The 10,773-nt window shown below is 47.1% G+C and overlaps 1 protein-coding gene and 1 long non-coding RNA gene across 2 annotated transcripts; one reads left to right on the plus strand and one right to left on the minus strand.

The window, feature by feature from the left end:
• Window positions 1-4,938: 4,938 nt before the first annotated feature.
• On the minus strand, window positions 4,939-7,471 carry LOC125712336 (uncharacterized). The gene is made up of 3 exons (XR_007383270.1): window positions 7,341-7,471; window positions 5,343-5,403; window positions 4,939-5,158 (listed from the first exon to the last, which is right to left on the minus strand). It is a non-coding gene; the product is annotated as an uncharacterized LOC125712336 (long non-coding RNA).
• xaf1 (XIAP associated factor 1) lies at window positions 7,019-10,251 on the plus strand. The gene is made up of 8 exons (XM_048982225.1): window positions 7,019-7,140; window positions 7,471-7,606; window positions 8,651-8,707; window positions 8,933-9,155; window positions 9,329-9,396; window positions 9,491-9,673; window positions 9,883-9,965; window positions 10,141-10,251. Exons 1-7 carry the CDS (start codon window positions 7,100-7,102, stop codon window positions 9,928-9,930), a joined length of 756 nt encoding a protein of 251 aa, XP_048838182.1. The 5' UTR covers window positions 7,019-7,099; the 3' UTR covers window positions 9,931-9,965; window positions 10,141-10,251.
• The last annotated feature ends 522 nt before the right edge of the window (window positions 10,252-10,773 follow it).

The following is a 10,773-nucleotide window of genomic DNA, read 5'->3' on the forward strand; positions in this document are numbered from 1 at the left end:
CAGTTGCTATAGCCAAAAGTATGGCGATTGGCAGCGAAGCAGTGAGCGTGAGAGACAGAGCAAAAACAGACTGGATCCCATATGGGAAAGGGGTTCCCTCAGTTCCTCATTTTCCAGATTAAGGGACTGAAGCTGATTTTGGGCTACCTGCAAAGGAACAAAGGAGGGTCAGATTACTGAGAATCCTGAAGCATGCAGTATCTCAAACAATATGTAGATGGCGATCTCGGGCCAGTCGTGTCACCTGAAACTCCACAGCTCTGTGATTGGCTGCATCTGTGTCATAGTTCTTTCCACCCACCCATGTGCTGCCGGGGCCTTGGGAGTCACACTTCCAGTATTGTCCAGTTCAGAACTGCCAGCTTCAGAATAAGGAAGTGTATATTAACCAAGAAGCAGAACAAATCAATACTGTGTGCTTTTGACTCACTGCGCCACCCTCTGATGATGACATCACGGCTCGACCTTGGACTTTCCCCTGACTTTGGAATCGATTCCCATAACAACTGCCAGCCACTTGTGGTTCTCTCCTCGCTGGTACCTCATCCTGGCTTTCCAGTACCCCAGCATGCTCTTGAACATGGAACTCATCATCTAGCCTCCATGGGGCACCCCCTAATTGTGCTGTGGCGGCGTGGGAGGAACCTGGGACCACATAGAACGTCCATCACTAGACATTAATCCCCAGAGACAGCCATCTACAGAAACCCAGAGCGATTTTCGCATTTTTACGGCGGTTTCAGTGCCAGCTCCATAAGGAGAGAGGCAGTGACAGAGTCTTCATTTCAGCTTGTTTGCCTGAAATGGGAAACTATGGTTCCAACTATGTAAATTGCAAATTTTGTTAGAATTATGCTTTTGCGAAACATACCTTGTCTCACTTCTGAGCGTTCACCCAGAGGCTTGTCTTTTCCTTCATACTGCTGGAGGCAGTTTAAAATGCTAAGAGCTGGACATTCTCACCCTGCTTGCAAGCTTATGATGTCCTCACTCAGCAGCACCCCCCTGTGGCCGCCACTCATCAGTGCTCGCAGCACCATCTTCATCGGCACTTTCAGCCCAAGGATCCCAGCGACCGCTTCCCGCTGCCCTCCAGCCTGGAAGGAAGGTGTCGCATCACAGAACCCAGTATACTGGTCACAGAGCTCAGGTCACTGCGTGTAAATCAACTACGCAATGTCAACAGGACAAAAGAGGTCAGAGGAGGGGCCCTGTCTTCTCTTTGTTCCATGCAGATATCTCACCTGGCATTTTTCTTACTGTCCAGAAGTCGCTCCTGCAGTCTAACAGTCTATTCCTGCCACTTTCTCTTCTCCGGTTCTGTGGCCTGCAGGAGGCCCTCTCTGCTGCTCTGGAGGCCTGCAGGAGGCCCTCTCTGCTGCTCAGTAGGCCTGCAGGAGGCCGTCTCTGCTGCTCTGGAGGCCTGCAGGAGGCCCTCTCTGCTGCTCAGTAGGCCTGCAGGAGGCCGTCTCTGCTGCTCTGGAGGCCTGCAGGAGGCCATCTCTGCTGCTCTGGAGGCCTGCAGGAGGCCGTCTCTGCTCTGGAGGCCTGCAGGAGGCCATCTCTGCTGCTCTGGAGGCCTGCAGGAGGCCATCTCTGCTGCTCTGGAGGCCTGCAGGAGGCCCTCTCTGCTGTGCTGGAGGCCTGCAGGAGGCCCTCTCTGCTGCTCTGGAGGCCTGCAGGTGGCCGTCTCTGCTGCGCTGGAGGCCTGCAGGAGGCCCTCTCTGCTGCTCTGGAGGCCTGCAGGAGGCCCTCTCTGCTGCGCTGGAGGCCTACCCGCACCTCACGAAGCTCTTCCTCTGATCTCTGTGTCCACACAGAAACGGACAATGGGGCGAAGAACCGTAAGCTGATGGGAGGTAGAAAATCTGCAAGGGGGGAATTTGTTTCTTTCCTCATTTGCATCTCCATGGCAACTGATGAGCACCCTGGTGCCAGCAAAAGTCACAGGTAATGTGACCCAGCTGACCCTGATGGGACTGATCACCATATTGGGCTTTAAATAGGGTCAGCTGGGTGACTTAAGGACAGCAGTGGAGATTGGAGACATTTCCTCTAGAAAGTGGTTGATGTGTCCAGGTTAAAGACCATTGTGTTGCTGTTTAAGTGTTTTTTTCAAATTCAGTTTTGTTAGCTTTTCTTAAAGGGCCCTTACACCAGCTTATGAGCAGTAAGCCTGCATTGACCTCACAGTGTTTCCTCAGCACGAACACATCACAATAGCGCTAAGCGTATATAAGGACGTCTTCCATGCTGAAATATCCCAGCCTGAAGATCTGGAAGGAGCACAAGTGGGTCACCTGATGTGTCAACTGTAAGAATACGTTAACATACATCCACGTTTGTATCTCTGTCCATTATAATCCTTTTTTTGCTCTGCTCTGACATACATGAGAACATTACTACAGTATCCAGTAACATTCATTAACTTTAATGACGGTGAATTTAATTTCCCATCTGAATCGTATGTGGAAAATCGCTCCGTGCGATGTCACTGTCGAAACGTCAATGCCTTGATTGCAATACCGATAGGTTGACATGAGGGCATGCACAAATAACATTCCGGCTTTCGGGTTCCACCCTGGTGGAAACTGGGGTGTCTAGGTGATCTTCCTGATAGACAATCATCCCTTCAAACCTTTACTGGAACCAGAAAATAAATTGGTCAATAGACACTTTACAATGAAAGTGCATTTTGCCACTTCTGCTTACCATCACATCGTGGAGCTTTTTCTCTAAGGTATCCGGACATTCTAAGGTAACAATCAAACCTCTTTTATCTTCTGACCTTTTTATCTTCTGCAAATCCCAAAACCGGAGCAGGATGATGACACCAGACAGCGGCGTACGTGGTTGGACTAAAATCATTTTAAATCCAACAAAAACATCTCCACACAGGTTCCATGGAAACGACATCTGAATTTGACTAAACTCCAAAGTGCCGACTTTAAATATTGAAAAAAAGTTTTAAATATTGGATCTGCCCACATTTTGCTTCATAGCATTGATTGCTATGGGGCGCCGTTTGTAAAGGTAGCAAACATTTTTGTACTTGCCACTTTTTCAACATTTAGTGCAATTTTCTGACATTTAGCTAGAAGTCAATGGTGTTGTGGATCATCAGGTTTTTTTGCTGTGTAAATTATGTTCAAAATTGTTTATCATATGGTTTGTTTATATATAAATATTAAATGTAAATATAAATATAAATGTTAAATATAAAACTTAAATGTAAATGTAAATGTTAAATCTAAACGTTAAATGTTAAATGTAGACTAAATGTTGAGAACGTATGCAAATTAGCCACGCCCATTTGCGTAAAATGGGCGGTACCGACGAGAGCGCAGGTTAGGGCTGATGCGGGACAACATGGCGAATTCCGCTCACTTAGAGGCCGTAGTACGTGTCGTTTTGGCAGGTGTTCGCGCTGCGGTACATGGTATTGCTACACAGCCGGGAGCAACATCATGTCCACCTTCCACTGTGACATCGGGAAGCTATGAATGTATTTTGGGCTGGGATGTTTTTCTGTATTTCAGTTTTACAAGTTGTTCATGAGAATGAAGACAACAGTAAAGAGCACTCAGCTTTACTCCAGCTTCTGACTCTGGAATTGTGTTGCATGATATGGACATGTATGGGGGCCCCTGTGCCTGTCATCAGCAGGTTGGTGAATTACTCTGACGCGCTACAAATAAAGCACGCGCTCATGGTAACTATCAGGTTCTATGAGCGCGTGCTTTATTTGCAGCGCTTTTCCTCCCCCTGTTGGCGTTTCAGAGTAATTCGGTATTTTTTGGCTGATTCCAGCTGTTGTTCGGATAGACTGATTACGTCGCATGACATTCATATCTTTCTTCTCGCTGTTTGTGCCTTGGAAAAGGATCACTTGTGAGTTGAATTCGTATATATAATTGATTGCTATGGGGCGCCGTTTGTAAAGGTAGCAAACATTTTTGTACTTGCCACTTTTTCAACATTTAGTGCAATTTTCTGACATTTAGCTAGAAGTCAATGGTGTTGTGGATCATCAGGTTTTTTTGCTGTGTAAATTATGTTCAAAATTGTTTATCATATGGTTTGTTTATATATAAATATTAAATGTAAATATAAATATAAATGTTAAATATAAAACTTAAATGTAAATGTAAATGTTAAATCTAAACGTTAAATGTTAAATGTAGACTAAATGTTGAGAACGTATGCAAATTAGCCACGCCCATTTGCGTAAAATGGGCGGTACCGACGAGAGCGCAGGTTAGGGCTGATGCGGGACAACATGGCGAATTCCGCTCACTTAGAGGCCGTAGTACGTGTCGTTTTGGCAGGTGTTCGCGCTGCGGTACATGGTATTGCTACACAGCCGGGAGCAACATCATGTCCACCTTCCACTGTGACATCGGGAAGCTATGAATGTATTTTGGGCTGGGATGTTTTTCTGTATTTCAGTTTTACAAGTTGTTCATGAGAATGAAGACAACAGTAAAGAGCACTCAGCTTTACTCCAGCTTCTGACTCTGGAATTGTGTTGCATGATATGGACATGTATGGGGGCCCCTGTGCCTGTCATCAGCAGGTTGGTGGTTCAAATCCCCTTTTCTGCAGAATACTCACATTGCCTTTGGACCCTTGAGCAAGGTCATGGGGCGCTGGATAAACGGTTGCACCTATGCTCAGACCTCAAGCTTCACTCTCACTTGCATGTGCATGTCAGGGCTTTTCAAATCTGAACCTCGATTCCAAATCTAGGCCTTGTTCTCCTAGGTAGTTAGGTTAATAATGACTGATTCTGATTGGCCAGGGGCTTCAGACCTGGCTCACAGGTAAAGGAAGGCTGGAAAATCAACAGGGCTCAGACTTTGAGGACCGTGATTTGAGTCGCCCTGGCGTGCATCTTAAAATAGAGCAGACAGGGTCTCACTTCACTTGTAACCCAGATTTGTTGTTGCCGGGCTCCAGTTGTTGGATTACTTAAACCTGATTGGCTCCAGTGAAAATATGCCATTGGTTAGTAGGTGGCTGTACCTGTAGGTGGCTGTACCTGAAGGAGGCGGCTGCACCGGGACACCGTGGACCTCCGGCTGGCCTCCAGCAGGGCCAGCGCCTTCTGTGAGGAGACCTTCTGCTCCTCCTACTCCCTGGCCATCCTCTGGAGATGCTGCAAAGGAGGCCAGACATGCGAGTCACACACCGTGGAGAGAATGCGAGGAGCACCACAAAGTAAAGAGTAAGGAAGCCTCGGGGGGTGACCAGCTTTCTGTGCGGAGATTCCAGATTTTGGGAATGGGAGCCGCTCAGTCGAAGGCTTCCAGGAAACACGGAAGGGGGGGCATCGCACTTACATTAGAGATGGAGGACGTGGTAGGAGTCGGATACCTCTGGGGTGAAAGAACAAGCTGGATCCTGTGCAGAAAATAAGACTGAATGAAAACTGACGACGTGAAAATAATCAGCTAGTTCTCCACGTGTCGCTAGTAAAAGACGAGATGGATGGAAGCTGAGACTGACGCCCAGACCTGCAGCACTCAGCCGGCTTCCACCAAAGGCCTAATCGCAGTTATTATTGCGAGGAGCTTCCTGGGAACGTTAACGAAGGCTTGTAGAAGCTTGTGTCATTGAAATTGTCATTGTGCGTGTTTCCACAATCGTCCTCAAAAACGCACTTGTAAGATGCTTTTGAGTCTTGTGTGGCTTATATTTTATCCATATTTTGAGCGATTTAAATAATAAACAATGTATAAACAATGGGAGCGGCATGGTGGTGCAGTGGTTAGCACTGTTGCTTCACACCTCTGGGACCCGGGTTAAAATCTAGTCTCCACATGGGTCACATGTGTGAGGAGTTTGCATGTTCTCCCCATGTCGTCGAGGGGTTTCCTCCGGGTACTCTGGTTTCCCCCCACAGTCCAAAAACATGCTGAGGCTAATTGTAGTTGCAAAATTGCCCGTAGGTGTGAATGTGTGCGTGAATGGTGTGCGAGTGTGCCCTGCGATGGGCTGGCCCCCCATCCTGGGTTGTTCCCTGCCTCGTGCCCATTGCTTCCGGGATAGGCTCTGGACCACCCGCTACCCAGTAGGATAAGCGGTTTGGAAAATAGAGGGATGGATGGATGGATGGATGGATGGATGTAAAAACAATACGAACTGCAGGGGAAAAAGCGGGAACGTTGCCGGGTTCTTGGTGACACATTTATCACTAAGAAGCTCTAAAGGTACCGATTTGCCGCAGGTAAGAATTCGGGGGCATAAAAAACTGACAGCAGTCCATTGAATTCTACATACAACCAGCACGTCTGAGAACGACATCTTTGGAAAAAATGTCCACTGTACATGCAGATACCAAGGGGAGTGATGATCATATTTAATTTTGATATATTTTCAAGGTTCATATGTTTTGAAAAAAAAAATCTAGAAAAGTTATGAAATTTGAAGAAAGAAAATTCCAGGCCTGGAAAGGTTTTTCAATAAAGAACCCAGAAAGTTTTGGAAAAGTCATTATATAAAAGTCATAATTTTATAACACAGCATAATAATATGTAATTAATGTAAAATCAGTTCAGAAAAAATAGATTTGATTAAATCTGTTAAATTCAGGGCATAACGTAATCATTTTCACATCTTGTTCACATCTTGTAATTTTCTTCACATTCTTCTTATGTATGATGTAGACTAATGTTTCAGCAAAAAAAATTAATCGTGGAAATTTGCCAGTCAGTCATGGAAAAGTCAGTGAAAATTCCATCCATCCATTTTCTGAAACCACTTATGCTATTCAGGGTCACAGATGGTCTGGAGCCTATTTCTTGGCTAAAATGTGTATGAACCCTGTGTTTTGATATAATATAGATTACATACATTACTTTCATTTACTACAGCTAAACAGAGGGGATATTTTTAAATAAAGTTTTTATATAAAGTCAATAAGGGCATATTTTTAAATAAAGTCAATGTCTGTAAATAGAACTGGGAGGGTTAACAGCATATATATGCACACAGCCTCAGCCAATCAGCTCTGACGATGAGTCAGACATTAAGTACTTTCAGTTTCTTTTCATTGAATCAGATGAAATGAAAGTCGCAAACAGCCATTTTATCAGAAATGGAGGAAAACAAGGAAGAGTACAGACTGTGTGCCCACTGGTAAGAGCGGAACATTTATTCATAAATTATTACGATTATTATAATCAATAAACTAAGAGAAGTAAGAAAAGGGGAGGCATCGGCCTCTTTAAAGCTGACTGAAGGCTGGCTGATGTTGCAATCCGCTTTCTTTCAAAGCTGAAGGACTATCCCTCCGACTGTAATGTCAGTTGGCAAGAGAATTGTTTGTCTGTACTGACCTCCGAGGGTTGCAGAAGACAGGCCTCCCGCGAATGAATCAGTTGCTGTAGTATTTGTTATCAATTCTACGTCTGTCTCTTTCACAAATAGTAAACTTGCACCCCCCTCCCCCCCCTGCATATTTCTCAGCAAAAAGGATGTGGCTTCAGCCAACTTTGTCCTGCACGAGTCCCACTGCCGTCGCTTTCTGAGCCTGTGTCCGGACTGCGGGGAGCCGGTGCCCCGGGACGAGATGGAGCAGCACAGGTCCGAACAGCACACCCAGGTCAGATCCGGGCTCCTTCTCTGTATCCGAGTGACATGGACTGGGGTGGGGGGCTGAATGTTTTTAAAAGTCCAACCAAGGACTAGGTTTGCAAATTAGCCTCTGGCTAGAAAACCTCTGTACAAAACAACGGTTTCATTGTTTTTTACATGTAACATTGTCTTTTGTGCTGTCATTGTTCAATAAATCCAATAAATACATAAATTACGGGATTTACAGGAAACACATGACTGTGACATTCTGGTGGAATTCCACTTAACAGACAGAGAATTGACCCACTTTAGTTATGTGCTGTGCTCTTTGACATCATACTGCCTGCTAATTATCTCCTTGATGACCACCACTAACTCAGACTGCCCACCAGTAACCCAGACTGCCCATCAGTAACCCAGACTGCCCACTAACCCGGACTGCCCACCCCTAACTCACACTGCCCACCCCTAACTCACACTGCCCACCCCTAACTCGGACTGCCCACCCCTAACCCGGACTGCCCACCCCTAACTCGGACTGCCCACCCCTAACCCGGACTGCCCACCCCTAACTCGGACTGCCCACCCCTAACCCGGACTGCCCACCCCTAACCCGGACTGCCCACCCCTAACCCAGACTGCCCACTAACTCGGACTGCCCACCCCTAACCCAGACTGCCCACCCCTAACCCAGACTGCCCACTAACCCAGACTGCCCACCCCTAACCCGGACTGCCCACTAACCCGGACTGCCCACTAACCCAGACTGCCCACTAATCCAGACTGCCCACTAACCCAGACTGCCCACCCCTAACTCGGACTGCCCACCCCTAACTCAGACTGCCCACCCCTAACCCAGACTGCCCACCCCTAACCCGGACTGCCCACTAACCCAGACTGCCCACCCCTAACCCAAACTGCCCACTAACCCAGACTGCCCACCCCTAACCCGGACTGCCCCAGCTAATACGTCCGTGTGACTAATTGAGAGAGCAGGGCTCCCACACTGGTCCACGGAGATGCCCAGATGTTCCACGCTTTGGCTCTAAACTGTGGGATCTGTTTACCACAGGTCAGGTGCACACAGTGCAAACAGAAGCTGGAGCGCTGCCATCTGCAGGATCACCAGGTACGGACACCTTGGCCGGCACAGGATGCCCTTCGGAACCAAGCCTCGCTTTTCCTGCCCACCACTGCCTGGGGAAAAATAGCTTCAAAATACAATAATAGTCTGTGCCGGTGGCAAAAAGCAACTCGGACTCATACACACAACATATTTCTTCATCCGCATTACCTTTTGGTTCCTCCCCCCAGATTCCAAATCCAGGTAATTTCTTTTCTCTTATTCCCCCAGGAAAATGAATGTGAGGGCAGATTGCAGTGCTGTCAGTTCTGCCAGCTCCAGCTGCCCTTCCGGAAGCTAGCAGAGCACATCAGCGCCTGTGGCAGCCGAACAGAGCTGTGCCCAGACTGCGACCGCTACATCAGGCTGCAGGACATGGACGCCCATTCAACGTCGTGTTCCTCCAGGCCACAAGAGGGCGCTCCATCGAAGGGGACCAGCCAGAATGCTGCAGGTCAGTTTGTGGCTCCCTGCTATTCACAAATCTGACAGAGATCCACCTTATATGTGCACTTTTTATATGGGATGTGTAGCATTCTATGAAAATACCAAATAAAGAGCAAACAGGCTAATGAATCCAGTGATAAACATTTTATGGATAAAAGGTGTATTGCGGTTTGGTTGCAGAGTCCCAATTCCAGCAGTGTTTGAAGTGCATGAAATCTGTCTCTGTGGCCCAGATGCAGGAACACCAGGTCAGCAGAATGGACTCTTTCAAGACTCACCATCTAAAAAACTAACAAAGCTAGATGGCTAACTGCTCACCACCTCTGCTTTGTTTTACTTCAGCTGGAATGCCTCGCAGCGTCGCCCCCTAGTGACACGGAGGATGCTGTGGACCCAGATATTTACCAGGCCACGTCATTCTCCCTACAAGGACGCAAAACGTCAAAGGAGAAGGACATGGGAGAGATCAGCACATGTCCCCAGTGCCATTTGGCTCTGCCGTGGATCACACTGAAGTGGCATGAGGTAATACCAGCATGCACCTGCAACACCGGCCAGCTTTTGGCCACGCCCCTCAGCATGGCTGGGCGTGGCCTGATTTAATGACGAGAAATAAAAATTAAGCAGTTACCTGCTGGACTGTTATGTCAGACCCATCGTAGGTTTTTTTGTTTTAACACCGTAAAGCCTGTCAGCTGAGTCACTAATAACTGCTGCTTTTCTCCTCACTGAAGTCCAAATGTCGCCTGTTTGGACACCTGAGAAAGTCTGATGCCAACTGACACTGGCAGAACCATCCGGAGGACAATGTGCTGTGGTGAGTCTCCCGTGTTAAATGATCCGCCTAACAGACATTACCACATTTTCAGTGCAGGTTTCACCCTGATCTCAAATTATGGAGCAGTTATAGTCGGCATCGGCCAAGAACATGCGTATCTAGAGAGAATTCAGATGCTGCCTCCTGACAAAAGTCTTTTTGGTTTTGCTTACAGGGCGACCAAACTTAGACACTCATCAAACGCTTGAATGGTGAAAAGTGACTTATAATATGTGTATAAAAATATTGTTGAGATGAATTCCTAATAAACCAATGCAGACTGCGATCTTCCTGTATCCAGGTATTGTCATAATTAAAGTTCTCCTCCAGCCTTGTGTTCTGTGCTGCCTCTCATAGACCAAACTACAAATTCCCTATTGGCGGATGTTCGGTTGCCAGAAATACCTTTTTAGGTTTAGGATAAGCGGCATATTTCCAGGCACCAGTCTGCCATTTGATCATAAGGCCCATAAGCGGCAGTAAGTGACCCCTCTTCGTATGAGCAATGGGCCGCATTTGCGTTCAGACCGTACCTCACTGCCTCGGTGACACCCTCAGCTGCCTGTCGTTACCCCCCCCCAGGGTCACATGCCATCAATCACCCTATTATTTGTTTTTATCTCCCAGCAATCAGCTACCCAATTCTGCCAGCTGTTCATCACAGGAGCCCATGACACTCGTATGGATAATAATCTGATCACACAGCCCAAACCCCCTACCTACATTCACCCCGTCCATCCATCCATCCATCCATCCATCCATCCATCTCACAGCTGCTTATCTTGGTCAGGTTTGTAGGCCCTAAATT

This window comes from Brienomyrus brachyistius, chromosome 17, assembly GCF_023856365.1.
Source record: "Brienomyrus brachyistius isolate T26 chromosome 17, BBRACH_0.4, whole genome shotgun sequence".
NCBI classification, from domain to species: domain Eukaryota; kingdom Metazoa; phylum Chordata; class Actinopteri; order Osteoglossiformes; family Mormyridae; genus Brienomyrus; species Brienomyrus brachyistius.